This window comes from Tupaia chinensis, unplaced genomic scaffold (assembly GCF_000334495.1).
Source record: "Tupaia chinensis unplaced genomic scaffold, TupChi_1.0 Scaffold000251_1, whole genome shotgun sequence".
Classification (NCBI taxonomy): Eukaryota; Metazoa; Chordata; class Mammalia; order Scandentia; family Tupaiidae; genus Tupaia; species Tupaia belangeri.
This window is the reverse complement of record NW_006159731.1, coordinates 752,251-764,451: the sequence shown is the minus strand read 5'-3', so window position 1 is coordinate 764,451 and position 12,201 is coordinate 752,251. Positions and strand designations below refer to the sequence as shown.

The 12,201-nt window shown below is 39.4% G+C and overlaps 1 protein-coding gene across 5 annotated transcripts in view; it reads left to right on the top strand.

Annotated features, from left to right (window-relative positions):
* The window catches only part of GPBP1 (GC-rich promoter binding protein 1), a 94,779-nt gene extending 83,608 nt beyond the window's left edge, over nt 1–11,171 (top strand). For all 5 annotated transcript variants that reach the window (XM_006148975.3, XM_006148978.3, XM_006148973.3 and 2 more), the window contains one exon: nt 9,267–11,171. In XM_006148975.3, coding sequence (XP_006149037.1) covers nt 9,267–9,425 — 159 coding nt within the window. In that variant the 3' untranslated portion in view covers nt 9,426–11,171. The remainder of the gene's footprint in view (nt 1–9,266) is intronic.
* Nucleotides 11,172–12,201: the final 1,030 nt, after the last annotated feature.

Here is a 12,201-nt window from a genome sequence, read left to right as displayed (position 1 = left end):
GGCAACATATATGCAAAGCAACAAGAAAGGTGATATAGTAGACATTAAGGGAATGGGTACTGTTCAAAAAGGAATGCCCCGGGGAATCAGCAGTTGGCGTAATGGCTATGTCGCTGGACTCCCACGTAGTTGACCGCAGTTCGCGTCCCGGACCTGGTGGCTTAAAACTCACGCTCGGTGCGTGTGCGTGAGTGCCCAAGATCCCGAGAGGAGCATGGAGGAGAGGGGATTGTGGCGTGACCATCCCCTCTGGGAGGTGATTTCTCGCTTTCTGTCTCTCTGTCTGTCTCTGTCTGTCTGACGAGCGCACGAGCATTCTAACAAAAACATCTCAAAAAATAAAAAAGAGAATCAGTGTGTGTATTGAGCATATTAAGCATTCTAAGAGCAGAGATAGCTTCCTAAAACGTGTGAAGGAAAATGACCAGAAAAAGAAAGAAGCCAAAGAGAAAGGTACCTGGGTTCAACTAAAGCGCCAGCCTGCTCCACCCAGAGAAGCACACTTTGTGAGAACCAATGGAAAGGAGCCTGAGCTACTGGAACCTATTCCCTATGAATCATGGCATGATGGGTGTTAAAAATAAACTAATCAGTGGTCTATTTAAAAAAACAAAAAACAAGAAACTTGAGGCCAGCTGGTGGCATGGCAATTAAGGTACTAGTCTCCCACATGGCTGAACACAATTTGAGTCCTGGACCTAGTGGTTTGCTTTTTCACTTTTTCCTCTCTGTCTCTGCTGCGCACATGCTTCCTATAGCAAATTTAAAGAAATAATAGGGGCAGCTGGGGGCATAGTTAAGGTACTGACCTGCCACATGGGTCATTGCAGTTCAAGTCTTGGACCTGGTGGCTTAGAGCCCAAAATCCTGAAAGGTGAATGGAGTAGGAGAGATTGTGGCATTGGCTATTCCCCTGGACGGGGGTGATTTTTTGCTTTCTATCTCTTGGTCTCTCCAGCGAGTGTACACACCCCATAGCAAAAAATCTCTCTCAAAAAAATTTTTCTTTTTTTAGTTTTTTTTTTTTTTTTTTTGCTATAAGGGCGCGTGCGCTCGCCAGACAGAGAGAGAGACAGAGAGACAGAAAGCGAGAAATCACTCCCCACGGGGGATGGCCACGCTGCAATCCCTTCTCTTCCATTCTCCTCTCGGGATCTTGGGCACACACGCACACGGGCCCGGCGTGAGTTTTAAGCCCCCAGGTCCAGGACACGAACCGCAGTCGACTACATGGGAGTCCAGCGACATAGCCATTATGCTAACTGCTGGTCCACTTCCCAGTAATTTTTGAAGAGAGATTTTTGCTATAGGGCGTATGCACTTGGCCATAGAGACAGAGACAGAAAGAGAGAAATCACACACCACCACCATCACCACTACCTCCCTCCCCAGGCAGATGGCCACACCACAACCCCTTCTCCTCCATTCTCCTCTCAAAGCTTGGCACTCATACATGTGCGCCCTGCATGAGTTTTTTGTGTTTTGTTTGTTTGTTTGTTTTTGGAGAGGTTTTTGCAATAGGACGTGTGTGCTCGCCAGACAGAGACAGAGAGCGAGAAATCAACCCCCAGGGGGGATGGCCACGCTGCAATCCCTTCTTCTCCATTCTCCTCCTGGGATCTTGGGCACTCACGCACACATGCCCTTTGTGAGTTTTAAGCCACTGGCTCTGGGATGTGAACCGCGGTCGACTACATGAGAGACCAGCGACATAACCATTACGCTAAGCCTACTGTTCCAGGACTCAGACTATGGTCAACTATGTGGGAATCCAGCAGCATAACCATGAAACTTAAAATTTACCATTTTTACATGTTTAGAGGTATTAAGTGCATCACATTATTGTGCAACTGTCACTACTGTCTATCTCCAGAACATTTTTCACCTTCCCAAACTGATACTTTGCACCCATTAAATAGTAATTCCCTATTCCATTTCTCCAGCTCCTGCAAACCATCATTCTGCTTTCTGTACCTATGAATTTGACTCTATACCATATGTAAATAGAGTAATATTTGTCCTTTTGTGAAGAGCTTATTTTCATTTTGTCTTTGAGTTTCATCTGTATAGCTTATATCATTGTTTTCCTCCCTTTTCAGGCTATTATTTACATAATTCCACCTTTCTTTTTGATTATTTGTCAGTATATATTTGGGTTGTTTCCACATTGGGGCTATTGTGAATAATACTGGGATTAAAATAGGTGTACAAATATATCATTGAGCCCTTGTTTTCAACTTCTGTTGTATATTGAGTAGTGGAATTGCTGGATTTTATGATAATTAAGAAAAAAGAATATACTTTATCTCTTTATATGTGTGGATGTATGTACATGTATTTTTTTCCTTCCATATCCACTATAACATTTTTCATCCTCATCAGTACTGCACAAGAGTTCTAATTTCTCCATATCCTTGTCAGTACTTGTTTCTGTTTAGTAGATAGTAGCCACCCTAATGAGTGTTTAGTGGTCTCTCAATGTGGTGAGTTTTTGTTTTGTTTTCTTAGTGATGTTTTTTGCTATGGGGCACTTTTTGCCAGTTAGAGAGACAGACAGAAAATGAGAAATCACCCCCTGGGAGGGATGGACCTGCACACACATGTGCCTGACATGAGTTTTAAGCCACCAGGTTCGGGACTCGACCTGTGGTTGACCTTGTGGGAGGCCTGCGATGTAACTGTTACACCATCTGCTGGTCCCATCTCAGTGTGGTTTTGATTTACATCTGATTTTTTTTCAGTGTATTTACTGGTCATTTGTAGAACGTAGGAGAAATGTCTATTTAAATTATTTCTTTGCCAATTTTATTTATTTATTTTTTTGGAGAGGTTTTCGCTATAGGGCGTGTGTGCTCGCCAGACAGACAGAGACAGACATAGAGACAGAAAGTGAGAAATCACCTCCCAGGGGGGATGGTCACACCGCAATCCCTTCTCCTCCATGCTCCTCTCGGGATCTTGGGCACGCACACACACGCGCCCGGCATGAGTTTTAAGCCACTGGGTCCGGGGCGCGAACCACGGTCGACTACGTGGGAGTTCAGCGACATAGCCATTATGCTAACTGCTGGTTCCCTGCCAGTTTTAAAATTTAAAAAAAATCATTGCCATAGAGCACTTGTGAGAGGGGATGAGGGAGAGAGAAACCCCTGAAATGGGGTGTGGTCATACTTCATTTCTTTCTATATTCTATTGGAATTTGTGGGACACACTCACACCCACCTACTCCTGGCATATTTTTCAAGTTGTCAGGGCTAGGACTTGAGCCATATTTTGGGGTATGGGATCTGGCTTTCTTTCTTTTCCTTTTTTTCGGGAGAGGTTTTTGCTATAGGTAGGGCACATGCACTCACCAGAAAGAGACTGATAGAAAGTGAGAAATCACCCCACCCCACCCCAGGGGGGATGGCCACGCCGCAATCCTTCTCCTTCATTCTCCTCTCAGGTTCTTGGGCATGCACGCACATGCGCCTGGCATGAGTTTAAGCCACTGGGTCTGGGACTCAAACCGTAGTAGACTACATGGGAGTCCAGCGACATAGCCATTACGCTAACTGCTAGTCCCAGATCTAGCTCTCTTAACCACTATGCTTCTGGGGCTGGCCCTTTAATATATTGTTCTGTTTTTAAAATACGTTTTTCTTTTTTGTGTGTGAGAAAGATTTTTGCTGTAGAGTGCATGTGGTAGCCAGAGAAACAGACAGACAGAAAGCAAGAAATCACCCTCTGCGGGGATGATCTCACCATAGTCCCTTCTCCATTCTCCTCTCAGGTTTTTGGGTATGCATGTACATACGCCTTGCGTGAGTTTTAAGCTACTATGTCTAGTATTTGAACCGTGGTAGACTACATGTGAGAGCAACATAACCATCAACACCATCTACTGGTCCCAAGACCTTTAATTTTTATTAATTTATCTGTTTTTGTTGTTGCTGTTGTTGTTGCTTGTGCTTTTTGGTGTCATATCCAAGAATTCATTGCCAAATTGAGTGTCATAAAGCTTTCTCTCATTGCTTTCCGAGAATTTATGGTTTTAGCTTTTAGGTTTAGGTCTTTGATCAGTTTTGAGTTTGTAATAGAATAAGGTAGTGGTCCAGTTTCATTCTTTTGCATGTAATCATCTTGTTCTTCTAACAGAATTTACTGTTATTTTCCCTATCAAATGATTTGTGCACTCCTGTCAAAGTGCTGGATTACCACATAGCGAGGTACATGGTTCGAGTCCTAGATCTGGTGGCTCTAGATTCATGCTGGGTGCATATGTGTACTTGCCCAAAATTCCAAGAGGAGACTGGAGGAGAAGGGCTTATGGCATGCCCATCTTCCTGGGAGGTCATTTCCCACTTTCCTCTTCTCTGTCTCTCTGGTGAGCATATGTACCCTGTAGCAAAACAAAACAAAAAGTGTCTTTCTACTGTATGTGCAGTGGTGGTCTCTGTTTATATCAGCTTTACACTGTTATGAGTACTGTAGCTTTGTAATGTTTTGAAATCAGGAACCATGAACCCTCTAACTTTGTTTAAAAAGATTCCTCTGCAGTACTTTCAGATTTTATATCAGTTTTAGGTTGTGCAACAAATGTGGGTTTTTTTTTTTTTTTTGAGAGTTTTTTCGCTATAGGGGGTGTGTGCTCGCCAGACAGACAGAGAGACAGAAAGCAAGAAATCACCCCCCCAGGGGGGATGGTCATGCCACAATCCCTTCTCCTCCATTCTCCTCTCGGGATCTTGGGCACCCATGCACATGGCGCCCGGCGTGAGTTTTAAGCCACCGGGTCCTGGACAGGAACCGCTGTCTACTATGTGGGAGTCCAGCGACATAGCCATTATGCTAACTGCTGGTTCCCTTGCAACAGATGTTATTCTGATAGAGTTTGCATTTACTGTGTAGACAGTTTGGGCTAGTATTTACTGTTTTTATTTTTTAGAATTAGTTAAAAAAGGATTTATTATTGTTATTATTACTACTTTTATTTTTGTTAGGTTGTTGGGAAAATAATGACATGTTTTTCTATGCAAAAATTCAACACGACTTTCCTCATGACCCAATAATTTGACCAGAGACGGGGGAGGGGGGTGGGAGGGAAAGTGAGAAAGCAAGCTGCCATGTCTGGGACTCAAACCATGGTTGACTATTTGGGAGTCTCGTGTCCCAACCATCATGTTACCTGCTGGCCCCAGTACATTTTCCCAGTATTAAGTCATTCATAGCCTAAGATGTCTCTTCATTTATTGGTGTTTTTATTGTAATTTCTTTCCACAGCACTTTGTGGTTTTCATTGTACAGGTCGTTTTGCCTTCATGGTGAACTTATTCTTGGTAGCTATTCCTAAATAAAGATGTTCTTTGACTTACAGTGAGGTTATATCCTGATAAACCTATTTTAAGTTGCAAATGAATTTGATATACCTAATATACCTAATATAATAGCTTAGTTTTACCTATCTTTTTTTTGGAGAGGTTTTTGCTATAGAGCACATGTGCTCTCCAGAAAGAGAGACAATGAGAAATCACACCCCTCCCCCTGTGATGGCCACGCCACAGTCACTTCTCCTCCATTCTCCTCTCGGGATCTTGGGCACGCATGCACACGTGCCCGGCATGAGTTTAAGCCACCGGGTCCAGGACTTGAACCGTAGTCGACTACGTGAGTCCAGCGACATAGGCATATGCTAACTGCTGGTCCCAGTTTTACCTATCTTAAACATGCTCAGAATACTTACATTAGGCCCACAATTGGGACAAATCTAACACAAAGCCTTTTTTTTTTTTTTTAAAGAGATTTTTGCTAGAGTGCACATGCACTCATCAGAGAGGCAGAAAGCAAGAAATCACCCCCTGGGGTAATGGCCTTGCCACAGTCCCTTCTCCCCCATTCTTCTCTTGGGATTTTGGGCATGCACACAGCATGAATTTTAAACTGTTGGATCCAGAGCTCATGGGAGTCCGGTGATATAACCATTAGGCCATCTCTGGTCCCACACAGCTTATTTTATAATTAATGTTACAGATATTTTTGCATGAAAACTCAAAATTTGCAGTATAGTTTTTTACAGAATGCAGATTACTTTTACAGTGTTGTAAAATTGAAGAATAATGAGTTAGACCAGTTGTAAATTGGGTACTGTATTCTTTATTTTCTTAATACCCTGTTTAAATTGTTCCTTTTTAGTGTGTCAGTAACTATTTCAAGCTGTTATTACTTGATTTTGTGTCTTACAACTTGACCGTTTATTAGTATTGGTTCTTTTTATGGCCTCTTTAGGGATTCTTTCATCATATCATCTGCAAAAAAGATAATTCTATTTTCTTCCCAATTAATTTTAATGTTTTATTCAGAAGTTCTTGATGAATTGTGTTATTTTCACAGCCTTGTTGTGGCATTGATAAATACTAATTTTGAAGGTTTTTTTGGTCATTTTTATTAAATGTACATACAGACAATTTCACTTTTAGGTGTGCACTTGAGTCAGTTTTGACAAATATAGTGCAGTTAGTTCTTTCACCCCTCACTTGCCCCTGCAACTACTAACCTGTCCCCATACTGTAGATTTTTCTAGAATATTTTAGCAATGGAACTATGCACAGAATATGTCGTTTGGATTTGTTCTTTCCCTTCCATGTTTTTAAATAATCCTTGGCAAAACTGGTTGAGTTTTTCATTCTACTGTATTGGTGCCCCAGATGGTGTATCTGTTTGAAGGATTTGTTTTGACTCTGAAGAAAGGCATTAAGAGAAATCCATTGGGTATTTTTGCTCATTTATTTGTTTATTTGTACTTTTGTCATACGGTGAGTGCACTGGGGAGGAAAGGAGGGGAAGATAGCTGTGTGTGTAATTTCTCCTACCTTGGCACAGTCCTTTCTCTTTTTATCTTCTCAGGATTTGGGGTACATGTGCAAACTCACCCTGCGAGTTTTTCTAGTTGCCATACCTGGAACTTGAACCAGAGCAGTTGGCATGTGGGATCCAGCCACCTCACCCACTACTTCACTTACTCACCCTCCACCTGATATTATAATAGGGTCATAGTTCTAGGGAAATCATAATTGTTGCCTAATATTTCAAGTCAAGACAGTGGCTTTAAATTGAGATGATTGTAACAGGTAGATAAAGCCCTATGGATAATAAAATAATTAACTGATACATGTAGGTCATTTTGTACATGCAGGTGTGGCGATCATTGATGTGTAAATACAGTATCTCTATTTTGCATACTTTTAATAAAGTAGTGGCTATATTTGTATTAATGTTAAGTAACATTTGACATATAGCTATCTGAGAAATCATTAGGAGAACAGAGGAGAAGCTTACAATTCTTAGTTAGAACTTTATGCTAACAAACGTTTACTGAATGTTCAATATATCCGTGATGTTATGGAGTTTACAGAGATGATCTCCTTCATTAGGGTAACAGTTTATTGATGATAGATAGAGTCCTGTATAAAGCAAATTCTGACTATACTGATGATAGTTCTCAGTGTTCCAAGTGTAGGGTTGGGTATGGAGTTGCTAGAAGTGGTAATCAAATTTAGTAGATGTTTGAGTGTCTGTTACATCCCGGGCCCTGTTCTAGAGAGTTGAGAAAACAAAGTTTCTCATAGAATTTACCTTGAGATTAATTATAGTTGCAGTGATCTGGGAAAGCATAATAAGGAGTTAATTTGAACTGGCTTTTTATAGGTAAGATGAGGAAGGGAATGACAGAGGTAAAATGAGTAGTACAGGGAATGCTGAGGCTCACAGTGGCTGGAGGGAGCCATAGGGTGAAATTTTCTTGTTCTCATCATAGGGCACATGCATTTGTCAGGGGGAGAGAGAGAGAGGAAAAGTGAGAAATCACCCACCATGGGGATGGCTATTCTGCATTTCCTTCTCTTCCATTCTCCTCTTGTGATTTTGGGCACACACACATAGAATGTTCTGCATGATTTTCAAGCTGTGGGGTCTGGGACTCACCAGAACTGGCCATATTGGAATCCAGTACCTTATAACCTCTTGGCTCAAGAGTTCCAAATTTTAATTTTTTATGTAGCTTAATTTTGTCTTAGAGAAGATTTATGTCTAGAGATCTTTGTGAAAATTACTAGTCTTCTATTCTTTGCAAAGGATATTCAAAAAGCCTGAGTTAATAGAGGGTATGTTATCTCCGTTTTATTTTGTATCCTTAAATTATTCCTAATTTGTGTGTACTGTCTTTCTCCCCTTCTGATCTACTGTGCATTGTTCTAATCCTTTCAGTTATTTATGGATTCTCATTTTGAGAAATAAAGCACTTTTCCAGTTTGTTAGTCTGTGTGGTTAATCCCTGTTTCTTTGTGTATACCTCATCTAGAAAGTATGAATAAAGCAGATTGTGAAAAAAAATTAAAGAATTATTATTATTGCTATAGGGCGCTTGCGCTTGCCAGAAAGACAGAGAGAGACAGAGAGATAGAAAGCGAGAAATCACCCCCCGGGGGGATGGCCACACTGTAATCCCTTCTCCTCTCAGGATCTTGGGCACACACGCACACATGCTCGGCGTGAATTTAAGCCTCCGGGTCTGGGACTCAAACCGCGGTTGGCTACGTGGGAGTTCAGCGACATAGCCATTATGCTAACTGCTGGTCCCAAGAATTATTTTATTTATCTTTATTTGTGTTTAATTTGACCAGAGAGGAAAGGAGGGGGGGATTAAGAAAGCAAGCCACCAGGTCCAGGACTTGGCCGTGTGAGAATCCAGCGTCCCTAGTCATCCCACCACCTGCTAGCCCCAAATATGTTTTATAGATTAAATGATGAGAATAATAAAAATACTAGGTCTAGCTTAATGGTTGTGATTATATGCTAGGCCACACTTTGAGGTATTAAAATGTTTATTTAATAAAATGAAACTTTGGAAAGCCGCGGACCTTGGCTGACTACGTGGGAATCCAGCGACATAGCCATTACGCTAACTGCTAGTTCCCAGGCACAAATTTTTTTAAAAGTTACTTTTTCAGAAAGAGAGGAAGGAGTCAGGAAACCTTAATATCCTCTCCCACAGGGCAGTAGCTCTCCCACCTGCCAGTCAGCCAGAATTACAGGTTTGCAAGAGCTTCTGGTATATTCAGGTCAACTTGGAATCTACAGTAAACACCAGGCTATTGTGGTGTCATTATCTTGTGGACCGTAACTGGACCAAAGATGTATTTTTATTCTTTTTATTATATTCATGATCGTATGTAATTATTTTGATATTCTTAATGGGGGATAATTTATTTCTTTTGTTTTTGACATTTTAGTTACAGAAGAATGGTCTAAGAAAAAACGGTATTTTGAAAAATGGCCTGATCTGTGACTTCAAGTTTGGACCTTGGAAAAACAGCACTTTCAAACCCACAATTGAAAATGATGACACAGAGACAAGTAGCAGTGACACATCAGATGACGACGATGTGTGAAGGATTTCCTAACAGCTTTAGAAATTTTAGTGTGATACATCTCTCATACAGTTTGGGGTGAATTGTAAAAATGAAGAACTATAATTTATGTAGTGAAATACCCCATTAGAAGAAGATTTTTTGGGGGGACTTCAATATGAAGAAAACCAAGAATGTTGTGTTGGGCTGTGTTGAACATTATTTCTTTGTAAATGAATGTTGTAGAAATGAGGACTTTGGTTGATCCAACATTGACTTTCTTCATCACTGCAGCATTTCTCTGACTAGCAATGTGACGATGTAACAAATGAGATTTTCTCATTTAATAATAAAAAATTGTGTAATGTTTTGCAAAGCTTCTGTCTTAAAATGTCCAGGTCTTAATGAAAAAGGCAGCTTACACTGTTTGCTTGCAGAGTCATCTTTTTTGTACAATGGAAATCCTCAAGTCCACTTGTGCGCACTCCCCCTTCCCCCCCAAAGATAAAACAAAACCAAAACAACAACAAAAGAAAACAGAAAGGAAAATGTAGCATGGGCTAAAACTGGAGCAAAGTGCACTAAAACATTAATTTTCTGAACTCAGCTGTTGTACAAGTCACCTTTTAAAACAAATTGCTCTTTATAGTCATTTGTAGTGCAGTAAATGTTACAGGAAAGACTTGCCACATTTTCTCCTGAAATTTTAAGAGTTGATTTCCAAGAGCTTTATTGGGCATGTTGTCAGACCAGGATTTTCAGTTGATGGAAAAGAGTCTTGTGGGAAAACTTATTTTGATAAAGTATTACACATACAGAAAAATTGATCACGCTGACTGGATCTGTCCACAACATGGAAAAATAAACTGGATTTTCAGAATATTGTTGTTTTCTGTAATGTTCAAGGTTTTGGTCTCTAAACACAACCTGCTTTATTCACGTATTAAAACCAAGTTATACTTTATTAAAGATGGTGGTTACTTTTTGAGGTTAGAAAAAGAAAGCTAAGCCTTTTCATTATTAAATGCACAAGTTTATTAAACAAATGAATGTTAAACAACTGTTTTCATTTGCACATTAATTTTTGAATCGTTTCTGTTTTACTGCTGACTGGAAGAGTATTCTGACTGTATATTTGTATTTTGACTTTTTTTGGTTTTGTTTGCTTTTAGTTTCCCCTATCTCACCCATGTGTTTAAATATATTCTAAATGTAAAGAGCATATCTTAAGAGCAAAAATGTTTGAGGCTTTATGTGGATTGATCTACTTCAAAGAGTTTGTTGGTTTCTTTAAAATTATATTTTCTAAGAAGGCTACAATGTTTTTGCTGTTTACATCTCTCTGTTCCCTTCCCAAACCCTTAAGCGTTCATCAAAAACGGTATTTTATGTTCTCACCAAGACTGGTGGTGATGGGGAAATTAAAAACAACACACTTGCACCCTCACAAAACTTGAGAGTGGCAACAAAAAGTATTAAAATACAATTCAACTTTTTAAATAGGCTTTTATTATGTTATTTGCTACAATTTAATTTTACCAGCTAAAAATTATTTAGTGAAAGTAGCATTAGTTATAAGAAAACATAAAGCACACTTTGACAAAGTTGTCAGCATCACATATTTAATATCTCTGGAAAACTTAGATTATACAATTTGGTTAAGGAACTGATGAAATCTACCAGATGTAAACTGTACTTCCTAAAACTGACTAGAATGGACCTGAGAAATGTGGCTTATGTTTCAGATCTGCTTTATTGTGTTTTCTCATTTCAGGAAAGATTGTGCTTTTTTGTTTTCTGGCATCTTCCTTATATTCATAGAATTCTGCCTTAATTCCCATTTACCAACAGTTAACTAATGTTTGTTATGCTTTCATGCATTGTGATATGGAACGTGTTGATCGTTTTTTTTTTTTTTTTATAAATATGGTAAAGTACAGTGGTATGGTTATTTTATGTATTAAGTAATGGCATTAAAAAGCTTGTTACTGAGAGGATAGAGCCATACACATGTAATTTACGAGAACTGTTAAAAATTAGCTCCCATAGTTTTAACCTGCTGTTTAAATAATGGGCAGCTAATAAGTTTGGACCACATTGTTTGAAAGGGAGCTCACAAGTACAGAGACTAAAGGAACTAAGGAACTAATTTAGACTGGTTAAACTCTGAAACAAGTCCCCCCCCCCTTAACCACTTTATTGAGGTATAGATTGACAAAAACAATAGTAAAGCACACAGTTTGATGTTTTGACCCATAAACTCACCAAACCATGGTAGTGAACATACCTATTACTTTCCAAAATTTACTGGTGCTTGCTTTGTAAATCTTATCCTTTCTCCACTACCCTCCTCCCCTTTTTTGGGGGGTGAGGTACAAAGTGTAATTAGCAAAATTCTTATGGTAATCATTTAAAATAGCATTTCTAAAATTGTATCTTGTTTGATTTTTAAGATAAGGACTAGTATTTTTTAATTTCCACAGATATATTTCTATTAAAATTGGAATAAATATAGAAATGTTAACCTAAAAATAAGCAGATTGATTTAATAATATCAGATTTATATTAGTGATTAAAATTCAGTATGTTAAAGGATCTGGTTCCTAAAATATTTTAAGCCCCTTTTTGCTATTCTTTATGTGTACTTTTGTTAGAACATTGGTTGTATAAACTTTGATACTTAAAAATTGATTAGGAATATGTTAAATGACTTTGAAGAGGTTTTTGTTTTAGGGCATGTACAGTCCCCAGGGGGGGAGAGAGAGGCAGAGGCAGTGGGAGGAAAAGTGAGAAGTCACCCCCTAGGAAGATGGCCATG